Here is a 23,873-nt window from a genome sequence, read left to right on the forward strand (position 1 = left end):
GCGCTCGATCGAAATTATGAGATTTTTTAATATGTATGATCTACATCACTATTGGGTTATATTGAGACAAATTGACGATGCTGCTCGTGATGGAATAACCGACATAGCAGTGTCTATATCCAAGTTTTTGTTCTACATGAGATTTGGAAAGGCACAATATCCTACCTTTTTGTGGACAGAGAGGTACGTTTTATTCTTAAAAATTGCCAATGTTGACTTCCTCAACTACAAATGCACACCTTAACCATCCATTACGGCGGTTAAAGTATTTACGTATTAAAGTATAATTTGTTTGTTGTTTAGCCACCCGTGTATTACACGGGGACTTAGACTAGTATTTCTATATATTACCATATTACATAGTTTTAAAATAAGTATAATTGATAATATGAAAACTAATTATTACCGCATATTCAAACAAAGTGATATGATACATTTCATAATTCATATAAACATTCGATCAAAATCATATGAAGTAACCCGTAACTACTACAAACGTTCAACAGAAAACATTAAATATTAAAAAATGGTGAAAAGTACTAAATCCGACAAATATTTTACTACATATCGGTTATGATGGGTATGGAAACATTGATAACCATAACCAACCCGCTACTTTCGATTTCAGAAAAACCATTAACCGACCCACTAGTTTTTTATTTGATTCGGTTTTTTTAAATTCTATTTTATCGATTAATTCAATTATGTATCGATTAATTCGTTTTTTTACACACCCCTAGAATCAACCCTCATCGGAAAAGAAATACAAGTCTATACTTGAAAATGGCCTCCATAAATATGTCTTGAAATTCATGTCTAAAATATAAAAGATAAGAAAAGAATTATGCTTAGGCCTAGCCACCCATTACAAGGCGGGTAAACTTAGTCGTCTACAACCTATACGACGTCGTATTTGCCCATCCCAAATTCCGGTTCATAAAATAACCTTATCTCACCATTTTTGCCAAAATCTTAAACCCTCTGTCTAGAGGGCCTTAAACCCTATCTACACCTTATCTCCGGCCACCATACTCCTCCGTAAACTGCCGTAGCATGCCACTTAATCTCCTGCCACTGCATCTGCTCAATTCTTCTTCACTTCCGGTAACACTTATCACCATGAACACTCACTCCTCAATTTCCAGGCCACATAACCCTATTTTCACCCGTGTCATCCCACACAGACCTAATTCTCAATCCCTATCCTCTTTTCATAACCTAGGGTTTTACAATTTCACCACCACACTCCAGCCGGAACTTCAGTTATCCGTTAAACACATGTCTCAGATTAAGGCTGCCAATAGCTTAATTGAGGACGAATTTGAGGTTAATTCCGGTTCGTTTAGGAAAAGAGAGTTGTATAGTGAGAGAGATGATAGTAGTAATGATAGGAGAGGTAGTTATAGAGGCGGAAGGGGCGGTAGTAGAGGCGGTAGGGGTGGTTCGGGTATGAATAGGAGAAATGATGATTATAGTGGTGGATATGAGAATAGAGAAAGAAGAGGTGGTGGAAGTAGGGGGTCGTTTGGCGGTAGTTCGAGAGGACGAGGGCGATTTGGTGGAGGGAGGGGATCGGGTAGTTCAGCGGGAAGAGGGCGGGGGAGATTTGGAGGTGAATTAGAGAGGAGAAACGATAGGTTTTCGCGTGATTCGGATAAGGGGAAGGAAAGTTGGGGCTCGTTTTTTTCGTACCCTGAAGGGAAAGAACCGTATGTGCGGGATTCGTTTGTGTCGAATAGGAGAGATGATAGGTTTGGGGATACTGGTGGTAGAGGCAGAGGCAGAGGGAGAGGAAGAGGGGGCGGCAATGGTGGTGTAACAACGGGTGTTAAAAGGAGTATGGAAAGAGGAAGTTTGATGGTGGTAGATGATGAAAATGTGGATGATGAAGAGGAAGAATCAAAGTTGATGTATAACTATAGAGATTTGATAAGTGAAGATGATGACGATGATGATGATGAAGAAGAAGAAGAGGATGTTGAGGGTGATGGGGTCTTAGAAAAGGGACCTTCTTTGAGTCCGCCAAGGGTTCCAATGGAAGGAAGTGAATCTTATCTAAGTGAGACCAGGTGCGTTAAACACCTTAAACAGTTCTTTGTGTTTGTATTGTACTTTTTAATGATTCTTTAGATATGATAATGCCCTTAAATGAACATTTTCATATTTCCTTTTCTTTTAGTTTTGTGTGTATGGTATACCGTATACGTTAAAATAACTATCAGAGGTATAAGTTGTTATGTTTCTATTTTTGTGGTCATAAACGTTAAGTTTGCTGTTTCTGATAAAAGGATTTGGCAAGGAGTAGAAGCACATCTGCTTCCTATTGTTAGTTCATTATCCTATTTGTCCTTAACTTGTGAATTGTGATGCTAAATTAGTTATATATAGCGTTTGTTGATGTAATTGATCATTTTATACTGCATTTTCTTGACAACATTACATGTTTAAGTCTATTTTCCAGAAAACCTTGGATTATGAATTCATCCATTATAAAGTCTTGGAAAGATTTTAGCCATATCTGACTTCTGAGTGAATAACAGGTTCGATGAATGCTCAGTTTCACCCCTTTCTTTAAAAGGAATTAAGGATGCTGGGTATGAGAAGATGACCATCGTGCAGGAGGCAACTCTTCCCGTCATTCTCAAAGGTTTGTGTATTCCGAAAGATATTAACAAAGTCGAATTCTGAAGTCAAACTTTTAGTAGCATGTCATTTTTTTTTCGTGTTCAGTTACCCTTGGTAAGAAAGTTTTTTTTTTTTTTTTTACAATAATAATTAATTGTTTTTTTTTTTTTTTCTGTTTTGGACTATCAAACAGTATATGATAACTGCATTAAACCTAATAACCAATATGACAAATAAAAATCATCCGTAAATCTCTTAACAATACCTGCTTAAAGTGTGATATGAAAAGAATAGTCAATGTCCACGTCTCTTTTTCTGTATTGATAAAGCATTAAATGATTTTGGTCTACCAACTTCTGATTTATAATTTTGCTTTTTTAAGGAAAGGATGTGTTAGCCAAAGCGAGGACAGGGACTGGAAAAACCGTTGCATTTCTGGTAATATAGTGTCACCATCTTTTATGCCTAAATATGACTTCTTGAAAAGGTGGTAAATTGCCATTCTAATATTATTATTATTATATTCTTAATTTAAGCTCCCATCGATAGAAGTAGTCGTGAATTCGCCGCCTGTCAGCCGTGATCAAAAGTGGCCCCCAATTCAAGTCCTTGTCATATGCCCCACTAGAGAGCTTGCAAATCAAGCAGCAATGGAAGCTAACAAACTGTTGAAATATCATCCTTCTGTGGGCGTTCAAGTTGTTATTGGAGGCACAAGAATCACTACAGAACAAAGACGTTTGCAGACAAACCCTTGCCAGGTCAGCAATCACGTCATCTTGTTTTACTTTCTTCATAGATCTTGAAATATTAAAACTCTGTTGCTTTCTTCACAGATCCTTGTAGCAACACCTGGAAGGCTTAAAGATCATATTATGAATACTTCGGGATTTGCCACTCGGGTCAAAGGGGTCAAGGTTTTGGTTCTTGACGAAGCTGATCATTTATTGGACATGGGATTCCGTAAAGATATCGAGATTATAATAGCAGCTGTCTCGAAACAACGACAGACACTTCTATTTTCAGCCACTGTCCCACCTGAGGTTTCTTTCTTTCTTAAGTGTGGTTATTATTGTTGTGACATGGTTTCTTTCCGTGCAAGTAAATCTTATGAAAGTTTCTTCGGATGTGAAGGTTCGTCAAATCTGTCATATTGCTTTGAAAAGAGATCATGAATATATTAACACGGTTGAAGAAGGTAGCGAAGAGACACACACGCAGGTAAGATCTTTTATCGCACTTATGGAAATCTAATTATAATTAATCCATCTAATTTACTAAAACTGGTGTGTGTTAATGGTTTTTAAGGTCCAACAAAAGCATATGATTGCTCCACTAGACACGCAATTTCCCCTGGTCTATACGCTTCTGAAAGATCATATCGCCAGTGATGCTGATTACAAGGTCTGTTTTCATGTTCTCATGCTTACAACATATTTTCTTTTGAGCTAACTGTCATTTTCGTCCCTGTGGTTTGTCCAATTATGCCAGTCTAGGCCAAATTTCAAATTTGTACCATTTCCGTCCCTGACATTTTTGAAACATGTCACACTAATCCAAAAAGTTAACAGTCGTTAACTTTGACTGTTAAATGAGGGGTAAAAGGTCATTTTCTATTTTTATTTTCTTTTTCAGTTTTTTTACACCTCTTTAATACATATACACACATATCATAACTATACACACACATATATATCGTGTGTGTATATATATGATATGTATTAAAGAGGAGTAAAAAATTGAAAAAGAAAATAAAAATGAAAAATCACCTTTTTACCCCTCATTTAACAGTCAAAGTTAAAGACCGTTAACTTTTTTGGATTACATAGCATGTTTCAAGAATGTCAGGGACAAAAATGGTACAAATTCGAAATTTGGTCTGGTCTGGACTGGCATAATTGGACAAACCACAGGGACGAAAATGACAGTTAACTCTTTTCTTTTTTTCTTTTAGTGATTAGTTTCTAGTATGTTTTGCAGGTTCTTGTGTTTTGCACAACTGCGATGGTCACAAAATTAGTGGCAGACCTACTCGGTCAAATGCGGTTAAACGTCCGGGAAATACATTCGAGGAAGTCTCAAGGTTACAGGACTCAAGTTTCCGATGAATTCAGAAAGTCAAAGGGTCTTATTCTTGTAACTTCTGATGTTTCTGCACGTGGAGTCGATTACCCCGATGTAACACTTGTTATTCAGGTATTACTATTATTACACAATGCTTACAACTATGATAATCCAATTTAGGACTACAAACAAACAAGGCCTTGTTCGTTTCTTAAGGAATACGTGTGTTCATGAACTGTTCCTAAATACCTACCGAACGAGATTTTCTTATCGTGTTCGTTTGTTAAGGAAATGAACATCTTCATGTTCGTTTGTGTTGTTTGTTAATTTTAGGAAATGAACGCAAACGGCCGTTTATGAACACAAACAAACGTTCATGAAAACAAATGAACACAAACAGGCATTCATGAGTGAAAGTGTAAAATACAATATCGCTTAACATACGAGCGTACGCTGTGAAATTACACTTGTTGAAAACATAATTACGCATGTTGAAAGAATGAAGATGATTCCGAGTTTATGTTGAAAGAATGAAGATGATTCCGAGTTTGTGAAGTAGATGTTCCGAGTTTATGTTTTGTGTCAACATGCGTGATTATGGAAGTGTTCCGAGTTTGTGAAGTAGATGCTCCGAATTTATGTTTTGTGTCAACATGCGTGATTATGGAAGTGTTCCGAGTTTATGTTTTGTGTCAACATGCGTGATTTCATATCGTACGCTAGTACGTTAAGGAATATTGTACGTTAACCTCCCCCATGAACATAATATATAATATGCTGATACTTATTAAATATTTTATTTGTCAGAATTTTGAAGAACTTAAAAAAATGTAAAAATTAGAAGCACTAATAACAAAGTATCGGACATAAACAAACACGCTACCGAAAGTTCACGAACATAAATGAACAAACGCGGGCTTTGTTCATGTTCGTTCATTTAACTAAACGAACGGAATTTCTTGTATATGTTTGTTCATTTATTAAACTAATGAACACAAACGAACTTCTTGCCGAACGGTTCAGGAGCTATTCGTTGAACGTTCGGTTCATTTGCAGCCCTGTAATCCATATTAATGGAGATTTTCCTGAGCTGCAAAACAGTTTAATTCGGTGAAATATAATGTAAAATTGTAAATATCTTGCAGATCGGGCTTCCATCTGATAAAGCCCAGTATATACACCGACTTGGAAGAACTGGGCGTAAAGGAAAAGAAGGAGAAGGGATATTATTACTGGCACCATGGGAAGAGTTTTTCTTGTCCACCCTTCGGGATTTGCCGATTTCAAAAGCGGACCCACCTCTTATCGATCCAGACACAAAGAAAAAGGTTAAATTTTATATGTAAACTACACGGATGGTACCTTTGGTTTACCAAAATTTTGGATTTGATCCCTAGCTTTCCAAAAGTACACAAATGCGTTACAAAATGCAAACCACACGGACCATCTGTGTACTTTTGAAAAGATAGGGACCAAATCCAAAATTTTGGTAAACCACAGGAACCATCTGTGTACTTTACTCTTATAAGTATCTATTTGGAGTTTATTTCAGTGGAACTAAGCAAACTGATTGTGTGTGGTTTTGTGTACGCCAGGTAGCGAAAGCGTTGTCTTATGTGGAAATGAAAATTAAAGAAATGGCATACCAGGCATGGCTCGGTTATTACAACTCTAACAAGACCGTTGGGAGGGACAAAAGCAAGCTTGTGGAGCTCGCGAATGAGTTTAGTCGAAGCATGGGGCTTGACACTCCGCCGGCAATGTCCAAACTTGTTCTTGGTAAAATGGGCCTCAAGAATGTTCCTGGCTTGCGTTTTAAATAAGATATGAAGACGGTAACGTTGAATTTCAACTTTTTGTTGTGTTGAACTAAGTATGCAATTTTGTTGTAACAAACCATTTATTCCAATATTTGTAGTTGTAAGTGAAAGTAGTAGTTTTCTTTCCTCAGCTTGTTTAAGTTGTTATTCTACAAATTTATGCTTCAAGAGATTGTAATTTCTGTAAAGAGTTGATTACTGTTTTCGTCCCTGTGGTTTGTCAAAAATCACTATTTTAGTTTAAAAATTGCGATTTCAGTCCCTGTGGTTTTAGTTCCGTAACCATTTCAGTCCATCTCGTAACCATTTCAGTCCCTCTACTAACAGAATAAATGGATTGAAATGGTTATGAAAGTGAAACCACAGGGACTGAAATGGTTACGAAAGTGAAACCACAGGGACTGGAATCACAATTTTTAAACTAATGGACTGAAATAGTGATTTTTGACAAACCACAAGGACGAAAACAGTAATTAACTCTTCTGTAAATTTAGTAATAGACAAGTTTTTATAAAATTTAATCTATCGCTTTCCTGATGTAACTAACCCGACTCGTTTCAACGCCTTACAAACCAAACCTATTTTGTCACGTAATGTTTCTTGTAAAATAATCTGATTGCAAGTGACGTGTTTTACATAATTGGCTGGGGCAACTTACTGACTTTTTACAATCGCAAAATGTCAATTTCAGGTGACAAATCTACATATTTTCTGCAACAAAACAATACTCTTATCGCATGGTTAACAGTAAAAGCTACATGACAAAAGGGTACAAAGTGTTTTATATGTACTAAAAACACTAACCATCATAGGTAGAATAACACGAGTAACAAAGGTATAACAGGTTAGAGCGCTACAAATTTTAACATCCCCGAGAAAAACTAATGTACTCAAGTTAAAACTAACATATTCGGCGGTGATGGCCCCTGTATAACAAGAGAAAAAAACAAAAAAAAAAACAAGAGGTTTCTTTCTTCTTCATTGCCACCGCCCTAGAGCGCGTATTTTTACATAAAACCAGTGCGTGCGTGTGTGTGTGCTTGCTATTGCTACCCCACAAGCCAAAATCAATAACTAGCACTGCTGACCAGCGAGTATAGACGATTCCTTTGTTGGCACCACGAGCCACTTCTGCCGGTTCCCAGAGGGTCAGCTTTCGCGATTCTCATTGGCTTGCCTGATTAACGTACTTGAGATGTTGTGAACACAATCATACCCTCCTGTGATGAAACAGATATACTTCAACAAGATGGGAACCACCATACACATCTTAATTACTATGATTGTGTATGTGTGTGTATGTGTATGTGCATATATATATATATATATTCTGAAAAGTAGTACATAATGATTACCTTTGATGACGGGGTGACAACGGTTGATCTGGTGAATATAACCTGTGTTCCTCTTGCATTCCCCTAGAACGATTTCCTTCACCGCGTGGTGATTGCTCATTCACAGTGGAAGACCCCACAGGACCCATCGACCCAAACTCAAGCTGCTCGTTTTGATCACACGGATACATCATCACAACACCAGGACCGTTTGACCCATTAGACGGAACACCCGGTAAAGGATACATCCCATAACCCACATTACCAGAACCACCACTTTGACTTGATCCGGGATGCAATAGACCATTCTGTGTTTGGTATGTAGAAAACGAATCGTGTCTATGTGAATTAAATGACCGACTTCCACTTGAACCCAACCGGTCCAGCCTAGCTGTCGATTTATCCATCTGATTACGCTTGTGGTTCTGGTTACGGCCCGAAGCACGTGGTTTCGAGTTACTGTCTCTATCACCATGATTATCGCTTCTATCATAGTTAAAATTCCCTCTCCGATTGCCATCCCTAACGCCAACCTTCTAGAACACGGGTCAAAGAAACAGGTTACAAGACATAATGCAACTAATATTGTGCCGAAAAGGTAAAACTAATGCAAATTATAATGGTATCAAAGATAACCAATAAATAATTAACATATTTAATCTTTTGTCAATTTAGGTGAATTACCTTGAAAAAGTAAAACTAAAGCTATTTTTTCACATCAACCAACTTTGGCCCCTCAACTTTGCTATTAACCAACTTTAGCCCCTCAACTTTAATAATAAACAACTTTAGCCCCTCAAATAGAATAATGACCTGTTTAGCCTTTCAACTTGAATAATGACATATTTAGTATGTTTAGGCGTTTAGCCCCTTAACTAAACAACTTTAACCCCTCAACTTTAATAATAAACAACTTTAGCCCTTCAACTTTAATAATGACATGTTTAGCCCCTTAACTAAAACATCAAACAACTTTAACTCTCACGATTTGCTTATTTTTATCAACGTTTCGAACCCGCTGCAAAGCGCGGGTGGTAACCCACTAGTTTTACACTTTTACTGAAATCAGGTTTGGGTTATAAAGGGAAAATGTTAATTTTCTTACAGGATTTGGTAAATATGTCCCAGTGCCACTACGATATCTTGGCATTTCTTCAGCGTAATGCTGGTAAACGTTAGGAGGTCGGTTGGGACCAGACTGAAGAGGAGCAAAGGGCACGAGTCGCGGTCCGTAATTCATGAGCTGTGTAACTACGTTCATGTTAGGCAAGGGTCTTCCGGGACCATCCCATGGGACACGACCCTGTAAATACATTGGTGGAACCATGAGCGGTGAAGGATAAACCGAGGGTCCATGATGACGTGGACTTTGACAAAACCGACCAAACTGTAGATTCTGCCAATGGCTCGCAAAGTCACTGTTAAGAATATCGGACTTGTGTTGTTCATCTGGTGTCTCACCGGGACCCGCCCCTCGAGGACTAAAATCTACAGACTGATCAACTCCTTCATGATGGAAACTTTGACCAATATCCCCATTTTCTGATGCATTTGTTGACCCGTTTTCCGACGGAACATTATAAAAAGGAAGCATTGTAAGAAAAGGAACAGGTGGCCCGGTGGGATAAAAAGTCAAAGGTGTACCCCCCGAATTCTCCATCATTTGGTGTCTACGGTTGGATCCGATAATCAGTGGGCCCATCGGAAATCCGGAACTAGAACCACTTGTTTGAGCCTGTTCGATATCGGGGTCATGGGGTCTCGAAACATGCATTGGAGCAACAGTCTGCGATACCGACTCGGATCCGAAACTCATTGACGGGACCGGGACCCAGTCCTGGTCATCTTCCACAGACGACTCTATAGAATTGACCGTTTTCTTTCCACGTTTTTCCTTTGTTGACTTGTTGACCGTCAGCGTTTCATCCCTCGAACTCTCTGATGAAGTTTTACTTCTTAGAGAATTACCGTGAGTAGCAGACGAAAGTCTCGAACTCGTGGCACGTTCTTCTAAATAAGCATCGTTTAACTTATTTTCTTGAAACTGAGAATAATCCAAATGATTATTGTCTCTTACCCGATCTCGTTTTTCTTTGTTATTCTTTTGTTGACTTCTTACTAACCCACCGGACCCACCTACACGACGAGGTGGCGGAATGTAATTCATCCCCGTTGACGACGACTGCGGTTTATTATCATCTTGCGAAACAACTTCCGAATTCACCCGATTAGGTTCCCGCCATAATTCATCGTTTAACTCATTTTCGTTAACCGACTCTTCAGAATTTGCAGTCGCGTTAACCCCGGGAAAGTAATGAGGAACAAAACCGTGAGGAAACTGCATACCGGAGAATTGAGGATCGATAAACGGCATATTTGCGGGAATCATTCCCGCCATATTCCTTTGTGTGTATCCTAACGAAGCTAAAAAAGATGGCGAGATCGGAAACGGAAAATGACCAGATGCTAAATTCACCGGCCCGTGAAAACCATGAAACGCAGAAGATGCCGCCATCATGTTAACAAGATCTTGTTCCTCTTGATGCATATCGTCTTGTTGATACATATTTGATTCAACTGATGGCTCGGGACTTTGCTTCGGTGGAACATGGTGCAAGGTTGAAAACTCGTTTTTCTCGGTTTCCGGTTCAACGTTCTTTTTCCTGCTATGGGTTTTTCCATTTTCTGGTGGTTTGTTGTGGGTCCCTTGAAAAAGGACGTATTGGTATGTATCGGTTAGTTCAGGGCTGGACCGCGTTCTAGCAAACGGAGACCGTTGAATATCATTGACCAAAAGACCAGATTTCAAATTCCGTTGACCTTGGTTAGCATGTGAATTGACAGCAGAGGTCTTTGGTGAACGAGTGTGGTCAAAGTCAGACTCTTGACCAACGGATTCCGACTTTCGTTCAACTGAATCACTTATACGAGTATCGGTTTTCGAAATCAATGGATCGGTAACGGGTGCATCGGGGCGAATACCGTTACCATGCCGGTCCCACGTGTTGGTAAAAAAATTAGTTACTTCAGCAACAACATTTTCCTTTGGGCAGTCGAGAAATTTTTTTAGCTTTTTAGCCCCAAGTGAAAACGCGCTGCGTATTCTGAAAAAATTACCTAGAAACATGATAATAACAAAATTGTTAAAACACAATGCAAATACTCAAATAAATTAAATTAGAACATACCTTTACTCACGCTTCTTCCAAGATTATTACTCACACGTAGCGGATCAACAACGTTAAAATGTTTAGAAATAAAAGGCTGCCCTTGACTATCCTGGCCACTAGGAAAAACGGCATACACCGAACTACAAGCGTCGAGAAACACTTTATTAAGCAGCAATTCTCCACTGTCCTTACGAGGTGGTTCGGCTGTAGACATTATAAAAAAATATCACCGTTAAAACTAAAACGCTAGTTAGCGCATTATCAAGTAAAAAACACGTCAAACACCATTACCAGTTACATCTGGAAGTGAATTTATGGGCACTGGGCCCCACAGGCTAACACAAAAATTATCCCAGTCGAAATTACTGAAGAACTCCAGAAAACGATAAAGCACCTGCAGATGCAATGACGACACTCATAAGTAAGATTATCGTATTATGAATTTCTTCAAGTTGCAATAATCAATATATATATATATATATATATATATATATGGGTAAAATGAAAACTCCTATAAGTTGTGAGAACATAGAGAACTCGGCCAAAACGAAAGTTTTTTCATAAAATTTTTTTACCATAAATCCTAAAAAAATCAGCTTATCCAAAAAAAAGTTTTTGTTGATTTACACCACCGTAAAAAACTCTTACAGTGGATGTAAATGTTGATGTCAGCAGCTTTTTACAGCAGCGTAAAAAGGCTAAATACGCCTCTGGGAATTTTTTTTGTACAGCTGTGTTTGTAACATTTTCATTTACGTGTGTGCAAAAAAAGGTGGCAAAACTCGCACGGGAAGTCGGATTTCTCTAAATTCTCACAACTCATGGGAGTTCTCTTGATCTCTATTCTATATATATATATATATATATATATATATATATATATATATATATATGTATGTATGTATGTATAGGGTGGGGTTCTAGAGTGAACACTAATGTATTTGCGAACTGAGTGAACAAATCCTGGCCATTGATCTACACACGTGTATGGCCAGGATCTCATCATCAAATCGTAAAATACACTAGTGTATTTCAAGTTTTCAACATCAAATCCTGGCCATTGATCTACACATGTGTATGGCCAGGATTAGTTCACTCGGTTCGCAAGCTACACTAGTGTTCACTCTTGAACCTAATCATATATATATCACGATGGCAACCTCAAGCGGGCCAGCGAACGAATTGTTGAAGACGTGGAATATGTAAAGAACCAAAGTCTCAAGAGCGTAAGTGGAAATAAGTCCGTGATGAGCACCGAGTATACGGCTCTCGTAATAACACCATGCTTTGATTAGTATAATGCTACGCTTAAATAAATGATTATGGTTTATCAAATGGTCAACCTGCACAACTAATATTTTATTATTAGAAAGTTGTAAAATGAAATTTATAATATGTGTAAACACACTTGCATTACACTAACCTCCTCAAGAAAACAAAGGGTACAAAGCCCTCCAAGCTGATTAAAAGAAATATCTACCACGATATTCTCCACCAAACACTTTATAATCTTCACCTGCAGTTAAACGACCAATGTTTTCAGTCGATTATTAAGTGATAAACAGAAACGTTAAACGAAAAGAAACGTACTTCTGCTTGAATGTATTGAACTTCCTTTACTTGAAATTCTGCATTCTCGTTCTTTTCTTCGGTCTGCAACAAATCACAGACCTCACTTGCCCATGAATCTTTCAAGTTTGGACTGTCGCTGAAGGCTGTTAAGTCGATATCGCCATCCGGTAGATATGTTTTAAGAGGCACAGACCCAAACGTAAAAACCTGCAAACCGATAAACGATTAAAAGATCATAATCATAATTAGTTTTTGCCATACTTTAAGCTTAAAGTTACTGTTGCAACTCCGAGTTGTAATATAATATTTAACGTAAAACACATGTCCAAACAACCCTAAATCTTCAAGTGCGTAGACAGTGGCGAAGCTTGAATTTTTCGGGGGGGGGGGGGGGGGGGGGGGCGTATATACCCAAAAATTTCTATAGAACCGGGGGGCGAAAACGTATATACCCACAAATTTCTATACGAAAACTACATATATAACACTACTGGGAAAAAAATTCGGGGGGGGGGGGGCCCCTCCCCCCCCCCCCCACCTCTTATCCTTCGCCCCTGTGCGTAGACCCTCTAGACCTCTATTCTATTATGAAAACTAAACAAGATTCACATGTTTCTACATTAGCATAACCGTAAAACCATTAGCACACAAATCATCATTATTCTTTTTACCAAAAAATAAAGTCAAAACAATAAACATCGACAAAAAGGGAACAACCTTACAGGGAAAACACTTCATAATAAGCCGTTGAACATAATCAGCAACAGCATTTCTACGTTCTTCCGACGGTTGATTCGGTTGAATACACGCAATAAGCTCAGCCGTTCTTTCTTCAGCTATTAACCACCTCTCAGAATCTAAAGTATCTACCAACGAACCCGCATTCGGCAATAGCCCATTCGGCAACAGGCGGCCACCACCACCACCACCCATCTGTGACCATCCCTCAAGCTCACCCATACACAACTATTCAATACCACTCAACTACACCCAAAAAGCCACTCACAAGTCACAACAACCACAAAATTTATCGAACTTTTTGCTCCCCAAATTACAAGTCTGAAACTTTTTCAGATACCAAACACATACACATACAGAAAATGATTATAAACATAAAGGGTTGTCAATTGTGGCCCTAAAGAATAATACCCACAATAAAAAGTTTCTTTTTTTCCTCAAGAACCCTAGGAAACAGCCCTGATAAAAGAGGAAAAAAAGATTGTTACTTGAAATATATAAAACTACAAAAATCTGATCATAAATAGGGGTAAAAAGATTGTCAACAAAACCCTAATTCCGTAAAGGGTTATGCAAGATTATAAGAGATAAATATGAGGGATGAATGAATTGTGGAATTTGAAAGAAATGAATCGGATTGAATGTAAGGTTGTTAGGGTTTCGATGAAAAGATGATCGTGAGAAATTAGGGTTTGGAAGAATCGAATGGAGCGAGATTAAAGTTGCGAATTTGTGGGGTTTTTTCTGCAAATTATTAATAAGAGAAAGGGGTTTTTGATTGTGAATGGGAAATTGGACGAACGATTATACTACTGGTGATTGGGAATCTGAAGAGAAAATCATTTGTTATTTAATTCGAACAATAATAAATTGCAACAAAATCTGTAATAATATTATTTTATCAAATTTTGGAATAACTTAAAACGTTTTAAATATTGTAACTGTTTGATATAATGTGTTAGGGACGGGGCATCCTCGGGTACCCCTGTTCGGGTACTATAAAAGGCTCGATTACTATTTATGGGTAGTGGAATCGGTGGTAGTCAACGTTGAAAGGAGAGGGAAGAGAGAGTTGCCTTTGTGTGTGGCGAGCTCAGAGGAGAGAGAGTTTCGGGTAGGCGGTGTTCTCGCCATCTATGGGGGTGGGTTCCGGCGAGTAGTTGTAAAATTACCGATGGAACACTCGGGTTGTGGTATTTATACGGGTTACCCTTAGAATTTAGTTACTCGGATAAAATTAAATTTAAATTAAACGCTCTTCCTTTTGTGTTGCTTGTAAAAATATAATTACACGTCTTTTGATGATTTAAAAGAAATTAACTGTAATCTTATGTGCTTGATTGAAAAAATAAGCAAAATTTCATTATTTGTTTTTATTTTATCATATTCACTAGGTTATAACCCCGTGTATTACACGGGTTGAATAAATGAATTTTATATACCAAATAATAAAACATTATCTTTTTAAAAGCCTCCTTTATTGCACGGGTTGAAGAAATATAATTTTATATATTAAATAATAAAATAAGTTATATCTATAATAACCATATATATTGTACGGGTTGAATAAATGTAATATTATATACCAAATAATAAAAAAATTATATCTTTAAAACCATTGTATTACACGAGTTGAATAAATGTAATATTGTTTACCAAATAATAAAAAAAAAAAATTTTAAAAAACCCCCGTGTATTACATGGGTTGAATAAATATGATTTTATATACCAAATAATAAAAAATATATATTTAAAAAAACTAACGGGTTTTTTTATATTTAAAGTAAGATAAGATTAAATACTAATCTGAATTAACGGATTTTTTTATATTTAAAGTATGATAAGATTGAATATTAATCTTTATTTATTTAGTTAATATAAGATTGAAAAATCATATGATTGAATAGGTGGGAGGTTGTATGATGATAAATCGGTTAACCGTACTGAATGATAAAGATAATAGTGATTGTTGAACAAATTAATTAATCGAATTTAACATAAACATTTGTGATGTTAGGTGGATTTTTTTTTTTAATTATTTGAAAGCTAATATCAACTTTGGAATTTGTATGAATTTTTATTAGATTTAATTAAACATTATTGATAATAAAAATTTGTATTAGATTAGATTTTAGATTTGATTAAAAAACACATATAAACTTATTCTCATTATCTTCGATTTATGTAGATCCAAAATGAGAAAAATTAGGAATTATTAACTCAATAAACATGCTATTGAAATGGATAAAAACCCGTATACATAAAAACATGTGATAATATCGATATGTAAATTTAATTTAATACCCTTTATCAATAAAATTAAGAATTTATCTATAACATTTTAAAAAGCTTTCAATAATAAGAATTTGAATTAATTTAGATTAAATATTATTATTATTATTATTATTATTAATTTTAATCAATTAAATGAGGGAATGACAAGTGTCTCAAAACAGGTTTCTTTTATTATATAGTAATAGGTTAGTTCCCCGTGTGTTACACGGGTTGAACAATTTAAACTATTTAATAAGTATTTCTTGTAAATGCAAACTAAAGAGGGAGACATATATATACCAATTGACATAAATAAGTTAATATAAAGATGATTTATGTTAGTATTATAAAATTTATCAGAGAATAATGTAATCAAACTGTCGCTAAAAATAATACAAAAATAAATATATTATATAATACGTATTATTGTATTTACTTATTACATTACATTTAAATTTAATGATAAATAAAAGGTAAATTGGCCTGTAATAATCTCACCTAGACCTTTTTTACATCAATGGACTCGTATCATCGTTCTGATCAAAAGCCCTAAAAAATCTGTTTGTAATTTGGAAAAAAGCTTAACTCCGTTAAGTTTTTTTAACGGGGGACCATTGTAGGAAAAATAGGTGAAATGTGGGACTGGTTGGGGAAATATTCTGAGGTGGGATTATTAATGGCCAATAAGGTTTAGGTGGGATTATTACGGGTCAATTCCCCTAAATAAAAAGATAGAATAGATGTAAATTACAAAGACACTCAATGTTTAAAAAAAGATGTAACATGAATAATGATAATTTACGAATATTTTCATTAAATGTATTATTTGAAGATTTGGAAAGTTGTTACTAAGAGCATTCACATCCAAGGCATCATATTCTGAGTGTGGTGTTTTTAAAATATAAAAAGTATAAAAAGTGGTTGTGAGTGGAGGAGAGAGAAAATGTTACTGTTCATCTGTATATTTGGGGGGACACTGTTCACCCACTATAAATTTTTAATATATATTAAAAGTGGTTGTGAGTGAAGGAGAGAGAAAAATGTAATGATAAAGGTATAAAAATATTATTTAATTGAAAAGGAGAGAGAAAAAAGTATTTGTTTTTAGTGGAAATGTATTGATATAGGAGTTGTTTTTAGTGGAATGTATGTATAATTTTAGGGAGTTGGATGTGAATGCTCTAAGATTTCAGGATTTTTTTTTTTTTGAAATTAGGATTAACTATTACCAAGATTTCAGGATTTTTTTTTTTTAAATTTAGGATTAACTATGAAACTAAAGAGATAAGTAAACCAATGTGTGACACGTGTCATTTATTGGAACCATCTAATTTTCTGTTTTCCCGCTTCTTTTGTACAGTTATCTATATTAATTGAATACTAAATTAATATTAAATCGTATCCTACTTTGAATTTGAAATAGAATCCTTCTATTTTTCTAACAAAGTATTATCTTCGAATTTAAAATTGTTAATTTAAGATAAGATGTTTTTAGTTTTTCTTTAGGAAAATAGAAAATAGACGACTCCAATGAATGATAAGTGTCACGTATTAGTTTATTTATAGTATAAATTTGGTATATAAAATTACATTTATTCAACTCGTACAATACACGAGGTTCCTTAAAGTTTTCTTTTATTTAACATGTCAAATTTATATAATAAAATAAAGAATTTCAAGTAATGTCACGTGACACCCTCTTTTTTAATCTTACAATTTTAAGTTATATAGTATTTTATTTTAATATAATTTTTAATTACTAATACGTGTTTTATATTCATAAATCTATTGTTTTTCATCAATTGGTTGTTCGATAAATGAATATGATTTTTTTTTTGTTCCGGTGCTAATATTTTTGTTATAATAATCTAAATATATTAGTAGTAGATTATGTTTGAAGTTGATAAGGTATTAACCATTTGAAGTTGATTATGTTTTTAAAGTGATTTTTCTACTTTGAAATTATAAACTTATCTTTACTATAAAATATATAATTTATAAACATTTTTTTTGAACATTATTTATAAACATTTGCTTTTATATGTTTTTTAAACGGATAAATAATAATAAAATTAAATTGATATGTGAAGGGAGATCAGATTTCAGGATTATTATTATTATTATTATTATTATTATTATTATTATTATTTTGAATTTAGGATTAACTATGAAACTAAAGGGATTATATTTTAGGAGGGAAAATAGATTTCTAGATAGTCTCATTGATTGATTGCCATGTGTCTCAAGTTGGTTTACTTTATTATATGTATAGATAGATATAGATGTGTTAAATGAATTTCAATGTAAGTTTAAGGTGTTTTATTCGTCTTATAGGATGATTATAAGTTTCTAGAATCCGTTTTATTTGTATTAGTTAGCAAAATAATGATCTTTGGAAATATAAAGTCATAAGCAAAATAACAAATAGTGTGTGTCATGGTTATTGATTGTATACTAAGTATTTATTGACATGCCTAATATATAATCTACCATTTAATAATGTTTGTGCTTTTTGATTAACCAACGGTTACTAAAACTATGATTGAGAATGCAGAGTGAGATATTGGTGGGCAATGACAGGAGACTCAGGAAAATCTGGGTTCGATCCTTGAGTCAAACGGGTTTTACTAGTAATTTCACCGTCGTGCCTACGGGCGGGTGGGTTACCGGGTTTTCCCTGGAATTGGCGGTGGACTCGGGTTACTCTCAGAGTACTCCGTTTGCTTCAGTGGGCGCCCCAATAATGCTCGGGATTGATTATGTTGTCCGTTAAAAAAAATGATTGAGACAAGAAAAATCAATGATTCTCTTTTAGTAACCTAGCAATAACTATAGAAAACACATTCCAATTAACCTAACTTTCAGTATAATTCAATTTTTTTTGTGGTTTCAAACTTTATCTAGAACACTTACCATCCATAACAATGTTGCGTAGGACGATTGCAATATTTCAGGAATATGGTATATAGTACTAACCATTATTCTATGAGTGTTTTAATGCCTGGATTCAAAGTGCACATTCTAAATATATTTTTTGTTCGGTATGGTTTATAAACTAGATTGATCTAAGAACTTGGAGTTGGAACTAAAATCTCGATGATAAAATGCGTGTTTAAATGTAGATCATTGTACCCATAGTATATGTTATACGTCATTAGCTAAACAAGTATCTTAGAGGAATATATTGTTGGCGGTAATTCCCGACTCGTCACAAGTCGGTGATGGGAAAGGGTGACAAAGGATATCAAGTCACAAGTCGGTGAACTTGAGGGACCAAATTTGACAAGTAGGTTAAATTGGTTAAGTTTCCTAATTACATTATAATTATAGGCAGAGGTTCAACTAAGAATTTAATCTTCCCTAAGTTTCCTAAGAAGCAATCTTGAGCTTACATGTGGCAATCTCATTAATTTAGATGAAAGGGTAATATTGGAAAATGCAAATTTCAAACAGATCTGTACTTAGTTTTAATCACACCATTTTCATTCCTTCTTTCATATTTTTCATTCATTCATTCATTGAGCTTACCAATTTCATCGAGATCGTTTTCATCTAAATCAATCGCAAATCTCAATCTCAATCCTGCTGAATCGTTGATCGTTTTCATCGATTTGCCGGTACCTGCGAGATTGAGATCAATCCTGCTGAATCGTTCATCGTTTTCATCGATTTGCTGGAACCCTAGCTCCTCTGTTCATTCATTGATTTGCTGATTTATCCTCCTCTATTTTAATGATGTCTACTACTGTCGATGGTAAAATACCTTGTAGTTTTAATTTCATCTACTTTTTAGGTTTTTAGTTTTGATCTAAGTTGTGCTGGTTTTTATTTAAAAGTGTAGTTCTGAAGTTGTGCTGGTTTTTTGAAGTTGTGCTGGTTTTTTTATATTACATCATATTTTAAAGTGTAGGTTTGTAAAGTTGTGCTGATATCTTTATTTTGTGCTAGTTTGTCTGGTAAAGTTGTGCTTGTTTTTTGTGCTGGTTTATTGTAAAGTTTGTGCTGATATCTTTTATTTGTTCTGGTTTTTTGATTTGTTCAGGAGTTCGTATCTGTCCAACTACTGGTAATCAGTATTATACTCCTATTGTTCCAGATTCTTCCAAACCTGTAGTTGGTATGCATTTCCAGTCAATTGATTCTGCCTTTAATTTCTATAAGAAGTATGCTAAGTTATCTGGGTTTGAGGGTCGAAAGCATACTCAATCTTCAAAAAATGGTGTTGTGATTAGAAAGTACTTTGTTTGTGCGAAAGAGGGTTCAGCGACATCCTGTGCTGTTGACACGGTAAATGATAGTGTTGGTGCTGATAAAAAGTTAAATGACCGAAGGAGGAGACCTTCTAAACGTACCGGATGTAAGGCACACATCCGTTTGTCTTTAACTCCAAAAAATACTTATAGAATTTCTCATGTATTTGAGGAGCATAATCATTCTTTTGTTGATGAAGAGGATTATCATCTTTTAGCTTCGTCTAGAAAGTTGACATTCACTGAAGAGCAACTGCTTTCTGATTTTTCTGAGATGAATATTGGTCCAGTTAGGGCATTCAACCTTATGAGAAAGATTCGTGGTGGATTTGATAAGGTTGGAGTGACGTCTACTGATTGTAAAAATTTTAAAAGAGATATTAATTTGTTCATTGGAGAGTTTGATGTGGATATGGCTGTCCAACGTCTTATGAAGAAGAAGCTTTATTTGCCGAATTTTTCTTGTGAATTTTATTGTGATGAAAAAGGTGCTCTTGCTGGATTATTTTGGGCTGATGAAGAAATGAAACTGAATTATGAGGTCTTTGGGGATGTTATGTCTTTTGATGCTACGTTCCGTACGAACAGGTATTTTATTCACTTTTTGTAGATCATTTATTCATATTTTTATTAAACTAGCACAATTCAGCAAGCAGTTGTAATATAATCAATTCAATTTTTAGGTATGACTTGGTATTTGTTCCGTTCACTAGAATCGATAATCATCATCACAATGTCACGTTTGCTGGTTCTTTGTTAGCATCTAAAACTGCTGAATCATATAAATGGCTTCTTCAAAGTTTTTTGAAGGCTTTTGGTGTTGCACCTAAGGTGGTTGTGACTGATCAGGACGCTGCAATGAAAATTGCCATCCGAGATGTTTTCCCAGATACCAGACATCGTTTGTGTATGTGGCATATAATGATCAAAGTTTCTGAAAAGGTAACTTTCTTAAACCAGCACACTTTTAGCATATAAACCAGCACACTTTAAACAATCCATTTAAACCAACACACTTTAGCATATAAACCAGCACACTTTTAAACCAGCACACTTTGGCATATAACTCAGCACACTTTTAAACCAGCACACTTTCTTTAAACCATCACAGTTTAAGCATCATAGTTTAAGTTTATACATCAACTAGCACACTTTAACATATAAACCAGCACATTTTAGGATTTGTTTGCTGTTTTAATATACTAATTATTTTTTTTTTGTTATAGGTTGGTACTGAGCTATCACAAGATGAGGTTTTTAAAGAAGATATATGTGATGTTGTATGGACTGATGCTCTTGAACCAGCACAGTTTGAGACACAATGGTGTGATTTAATGATTAAGTACAACCTTACTAGTAACAGCTGGCTGTCTGATATGTACAACCTCAGATCAGATTGGATTCCTGCATACTATCGTCATGAACATATGTCCGGTCTTATGCGTACAACATCTAGGTCTGAGAGTGAAAATCATTTTTTTGGTCAATTAACCAACACAAAATTGTCATTAGTTGAGTTTTTGAGCCATTTTGATACTGCAATGGAATCTCAGAGGTTTAAGCGCAGCAAACGTGATCATGATACCAGATACACACAACCTCGCATGAAAACCAATTATGAATTGGAACTGGAAGCTGCAAAGATTTATACTCGGGGGATATTTTTTGATGTTCAAGAAGAAATTCGACTTGCTTGCAAGAATTGTATGTGCAGGCGTGAAGAAGAAGTTGGTGATTCAATTAAGTTTTATATTCTACAGGTCAATCTTCCTGGCCTTCATGAGGTATTTATTTATACCTTTAGTAGCACAAACATGTTCTGCTTTTTACAATACATTTTAAGTAGCACAGTGATTTATATTTACAATTAGAATTTTACATATATAAACCAGCACACTTTTGTTATAAACTAGCACAATATAAGCATTTGTTATTTGTGTAGGTTCTTTTTACTCCTAAGGATATGGTAATTAAATGCAGCTGCAACCGATATGAGCAGTATGGTTTGCTATGTAGGCATGCCTTTTGTGTTCTTCGTCTTTGTGGTATAAAGGAGTTCCCTAAAAAATATGTTATGGGGCGTTGGACAAGAGATGTTGTTCCAAAAAAGACAAAAGTTTCGAGTTTTGATCAAAATGCTGCTGGTAATCAAGTTGAACGTGCTTCCAGCATTGTGCGTGAGATAATGACTGCAACTGAACATATTGTTAACCGTCTTGTTACAAATATTGACATGTTATCGTTGTATAGAGACCAAGTGATCGAGTCGAAGTTGAAGGTTGATTCTGCTGACCTTCCTGCAGAATCACTTGACAAGAATGCAAGATTAGCTAATATTCTTCATGCTGATCAGCCATGTTCATCGTCTTCTGCTACCATTCTTCCACCTAGTGGTATTAGAAACAAGGGGTGTGGTTCAAACAAACGCTTAAAGTCTTTTCGTGAGGTATCATCTTCAAGAATATCAAAGAAAACTAAAACTAGAGGTTGTTTGATATGTGGAGGTCATGGACATAATAGTCGGACTTGTAAGATGAAGACTACTGTTGCTGATTCCCAGAAGAGCAGTTAGTCGTGTGTCTTGGAAATCATGATATTTGGATTTGTTATTTTTTTCATTTCAGTTTGGATTTCTTGTATTCTTATTATGTTTACAACATTCAACCAGCACATTATTAGTTTTTGTTGATTTTGTAAATGCAATTGTCAAGAATTTGATTTTTCAACATTCAATATACTGTTTAAAACCAGCACAATTTTAAACTTTGTTCTTTAAAACCAGCACAATTTTAAACTTTGTTCTTTAAAACCAGCACAATTATAAAACCAGCACAATTTTAAACTTCTTCTATGAAACCATCACATATTGTCATAGTGAAACCAGCACAATATTAATTGTAAAACCAGCATAAAATTAACTTTCCTAATATAACTGTTAAAGCAGTACAATGTAATTGTTAAACCAGCACCATATTAATTGTTAAACCAGCACAAAATATTACAGACAACTACCAAACTAATGTTATATTGTTCAACCAACACAATCAATATTTCTGGTTCAATCTGTCATTGATTTTCGTTTCCGCATTTTTCTTGCATTCCTCTTTCTTTTCAGGCTCCATCTTCTCATACTTCTCTAACAGTTCCATCATTTCACCTTTCGCTAAGTTGATGTCGGATAAAAGTATTTTGCTTAAATACTTGTATCTCAGTTCAACCAACTCTTTGTCTTGTTCCGGTGACTCTTTCGACAGCCCACTATCCCATTCCTTCTTGCTCACATGATTCCCTGTGTATGTCTCCATGTGTCTCATTGCAAAGACAACACAATCTACAAAGTTCTTTTCTGTTTGCCACGACATTTTCATTATTTCTGGTTCCAAGGGCGACATCTTTGTGTGCATTGTTGGGTATTCAACTTCAAGGTAATCACATACAATTTCTTTCTGTAATTTGAAAATTTTCAAAATCAAAATCCCTAAGCATCACAAATATAATTAAAATAAACAGCACATAATTAATGGGCATCAATATATTACCACTCTTTTAGCACGTGCCATTTTTTGTGCTTTTGCTTTCCCTTTCATGTTGTCTATAATCTTGATGGCTTCTCCCTTGAAATCAAAACATACAATGTAGTAGTGCTTGTGTTGTAGTATTGGAATGAACAACATGTCCACTTTCCTAATAGTTCCAAATTCGGTAGTCATCAATGTCGCAGCAATGTTTTCTCTGAAATTTTGTGTGCAGGTCTTTTTGTTCAGTTTTGGTTTGAAGTTGTTTTCTCCCTGCACAGAAACCAGCACAATGTGTTATAAACCAGCACCAGCACAATGTGTTATGAACCAGCACAATAATAGCATTTCATATATTAGACTAACCAGCTATTAATAAAACATTAATATTTCAAAAGCAGCACAATGTGTAATAATCCAGCACATTTTGTTAAATGTGCTTTTTCTAATCTGTTATTAAAACCAGCACATATTAGAAAACATACCAGCATGTTGCATGGGCAGAAAACTC

General features: G+C 35.2%; 3 protein-coding genes across 4 annotated transcripts; 2 read left to right on the forward strand and 1 right to left on the reverse strand.

The window, feature by feature from the left end:
• The first annotated feature begins 869 nt into the window (after positions 1 to 869).
• LOC110937543 (DEAD-box ATP-dependent RNA helicase 31) lies at positions 870 to 6,689 on the forward strand. The gene is made up of 10 exons (XM_022179974.2): positions 870 to 2,069; positions 2,541 to 2,647; positions 3,008 to 3,063; positions 3,162 to 3,386; positions 3,462 to 3,668; positions 3,760 to 3,846; positions 3,934 to 4,029; positions 4,606 to 4,821; positions 5,835 to 6,017; positions 6,285 to 6,689. The coding sequence occupies exons 1-10, from the start codon at positions 1,054 to 1,056 to the stop codon at positions 6,510 to 6,512; spliced, it is 2,421 nt and encodes an 806-aa protein (XP_022035666.1). The 5' UTR covers positions 870 to 1,053; the 3' UTR covers positions 6,513 to 6,689.
• Positions 6,690 to 7,268: 579 nt separating this feature from the next.
• LOC110937542 lies at positions 7,269 to 14,171 on the reverse strand. Of its 2 annotated transcripts, none has more exons than XM_022179973.2 (9): positions 13,303 to 14,171; positions 12,604 to 12,792; positions 12,437 to 12,529; positions 12,174 to 12,356; positions 11,305 to 11,407; positions 11,032 to 11,217; positions 8,949 to 10,960; positions 7,865 to 8,376; positions 7,269 to 7,729 (listed from the first exon to the last, which is right to left on the reverse strand). In XM_022179973.2, the coding sequence occupies exons 1-9, from the start codon at positions 13,543 to 13,545 to the stop codon at positions 7,720 to 7,722; spliced, it is 3,531 nt and encodes a 1,176-aa protein (XP_022035665.1). In that variant the 5' UTR covers positions 13,546 to 14,171; the 3' UTR covers positions 7,269 to 7,719. The 2 variants fall into 2 exon arrangements, with proteins under 2 accessions (XP_022035665.1, XP_022035664.1); XM_022179972.2 differs by having other exon boundaries at positions 7,865 to 8,379; positions 13,303 to 14,170.
• A 4,956-nt stretch (positions 14,172 to 19,127) lies between these two features.
• LOC110937541 (protein FAR1-RELATED SEQUENCE 5-like) lies at positions 19,128 to 22,538 on the forward strand. Its single transcript, XM_035988697.1, has 5 exons — positions 19,128 to 19,351; positions 19,640 to 20,435; positions 20,531 to 20,789; positions 21,074 to 21,631; positions 21,790 to 22,538. The coding sequence occupies exons 1-5, from the start codon at positions 19,330 to 19,332 to the stop codon at positions 22,417 to 22,419; spliced, it is 2,265 nt and encodes a 754-aa protein (XP_035844590.1). The 5' UTR covers positions 19,128 to 19,329; the 3' UTR covers positions 22,420 to 22,538.
• The last annotated feature ends 1,335 nt before the right edge of the window (positions 22,539 to 23,873 follow it).

This window comes from Helianthus annuus, chromosome 4 (assembly GCF_002127325.2).
Source record: "Helianthus annuus cultivar XRQ/B chromosome 4, HanXRQr2.0-SUNRISE, whole genome shotgun sequence".
Classification (NCBI taxonomy): Eukaryota; Viridiplantae; Streptophyta; class Magnoliopsida; order Asterales; family Asteraceae; genus Helianthus; species Helianthus annuus.

Coding starts and splice junctions, on each gene's coding strand:
- LOC110937543 (XM_022179974.2), top strand. CDS start 1,054: ATGCCACTTAATCTCCTGCCACTGCATCTGCTCAATTCTTCTTCACTT. Junction 2,070..2,540: donor TCTTATCTAAGTGAGACCAG/GTGCGTTAAACA, acceptor AGTGAATAACAG/GTTCGATGAATGCTCAGTTT. Junction 3,064..3,161: donor GAAAAACCGTTGCATTTCTG/GTAATATAGTGT, acceptor TCTTAATTTAAG/CTCCCATCGATAGAAGTAGT.
- LOC110937541 (XM_035988697.1), top strand. CDS start 19,330: ATGATGTCTACTACTGTCGATG. Junction 19,352..19,639: donor GATGTCTACTACTGTCGATG/GTAAAATACCTT, acceptor TGATTTGTTCAG/GAGTTCGTATCTGTCCAACT. Junction 21,632..21,789: donor ATCTTCCTGGCCTTCATGAG/GTATTTATTTAT, acceptor TTATTTGTGTAG/GTTCTTTTTACTCCTAAGGA.
- LOC110937542 (XM_022179972.2), bottom strand. CDS start 13,545: ATGGGTGAGCTTGAGGGATGGTCACAGATGGGTGGTGGTGGTGGTGGC. Junction 12,530..12,603: donor TTCAATACATTCAAGCAGAA/GTACGTTTCTTT, acceptor GTTTAACTGCAG/GTGAAGATTATAAAGTGTTT. Junction 11,408..12,173: donor CGTTCGCTGGCCCGCTTGAG/GTTGCCATCGTG, acceptor TTGCATCTGCAG/GTGCTTTATCGTTTTCTGGA.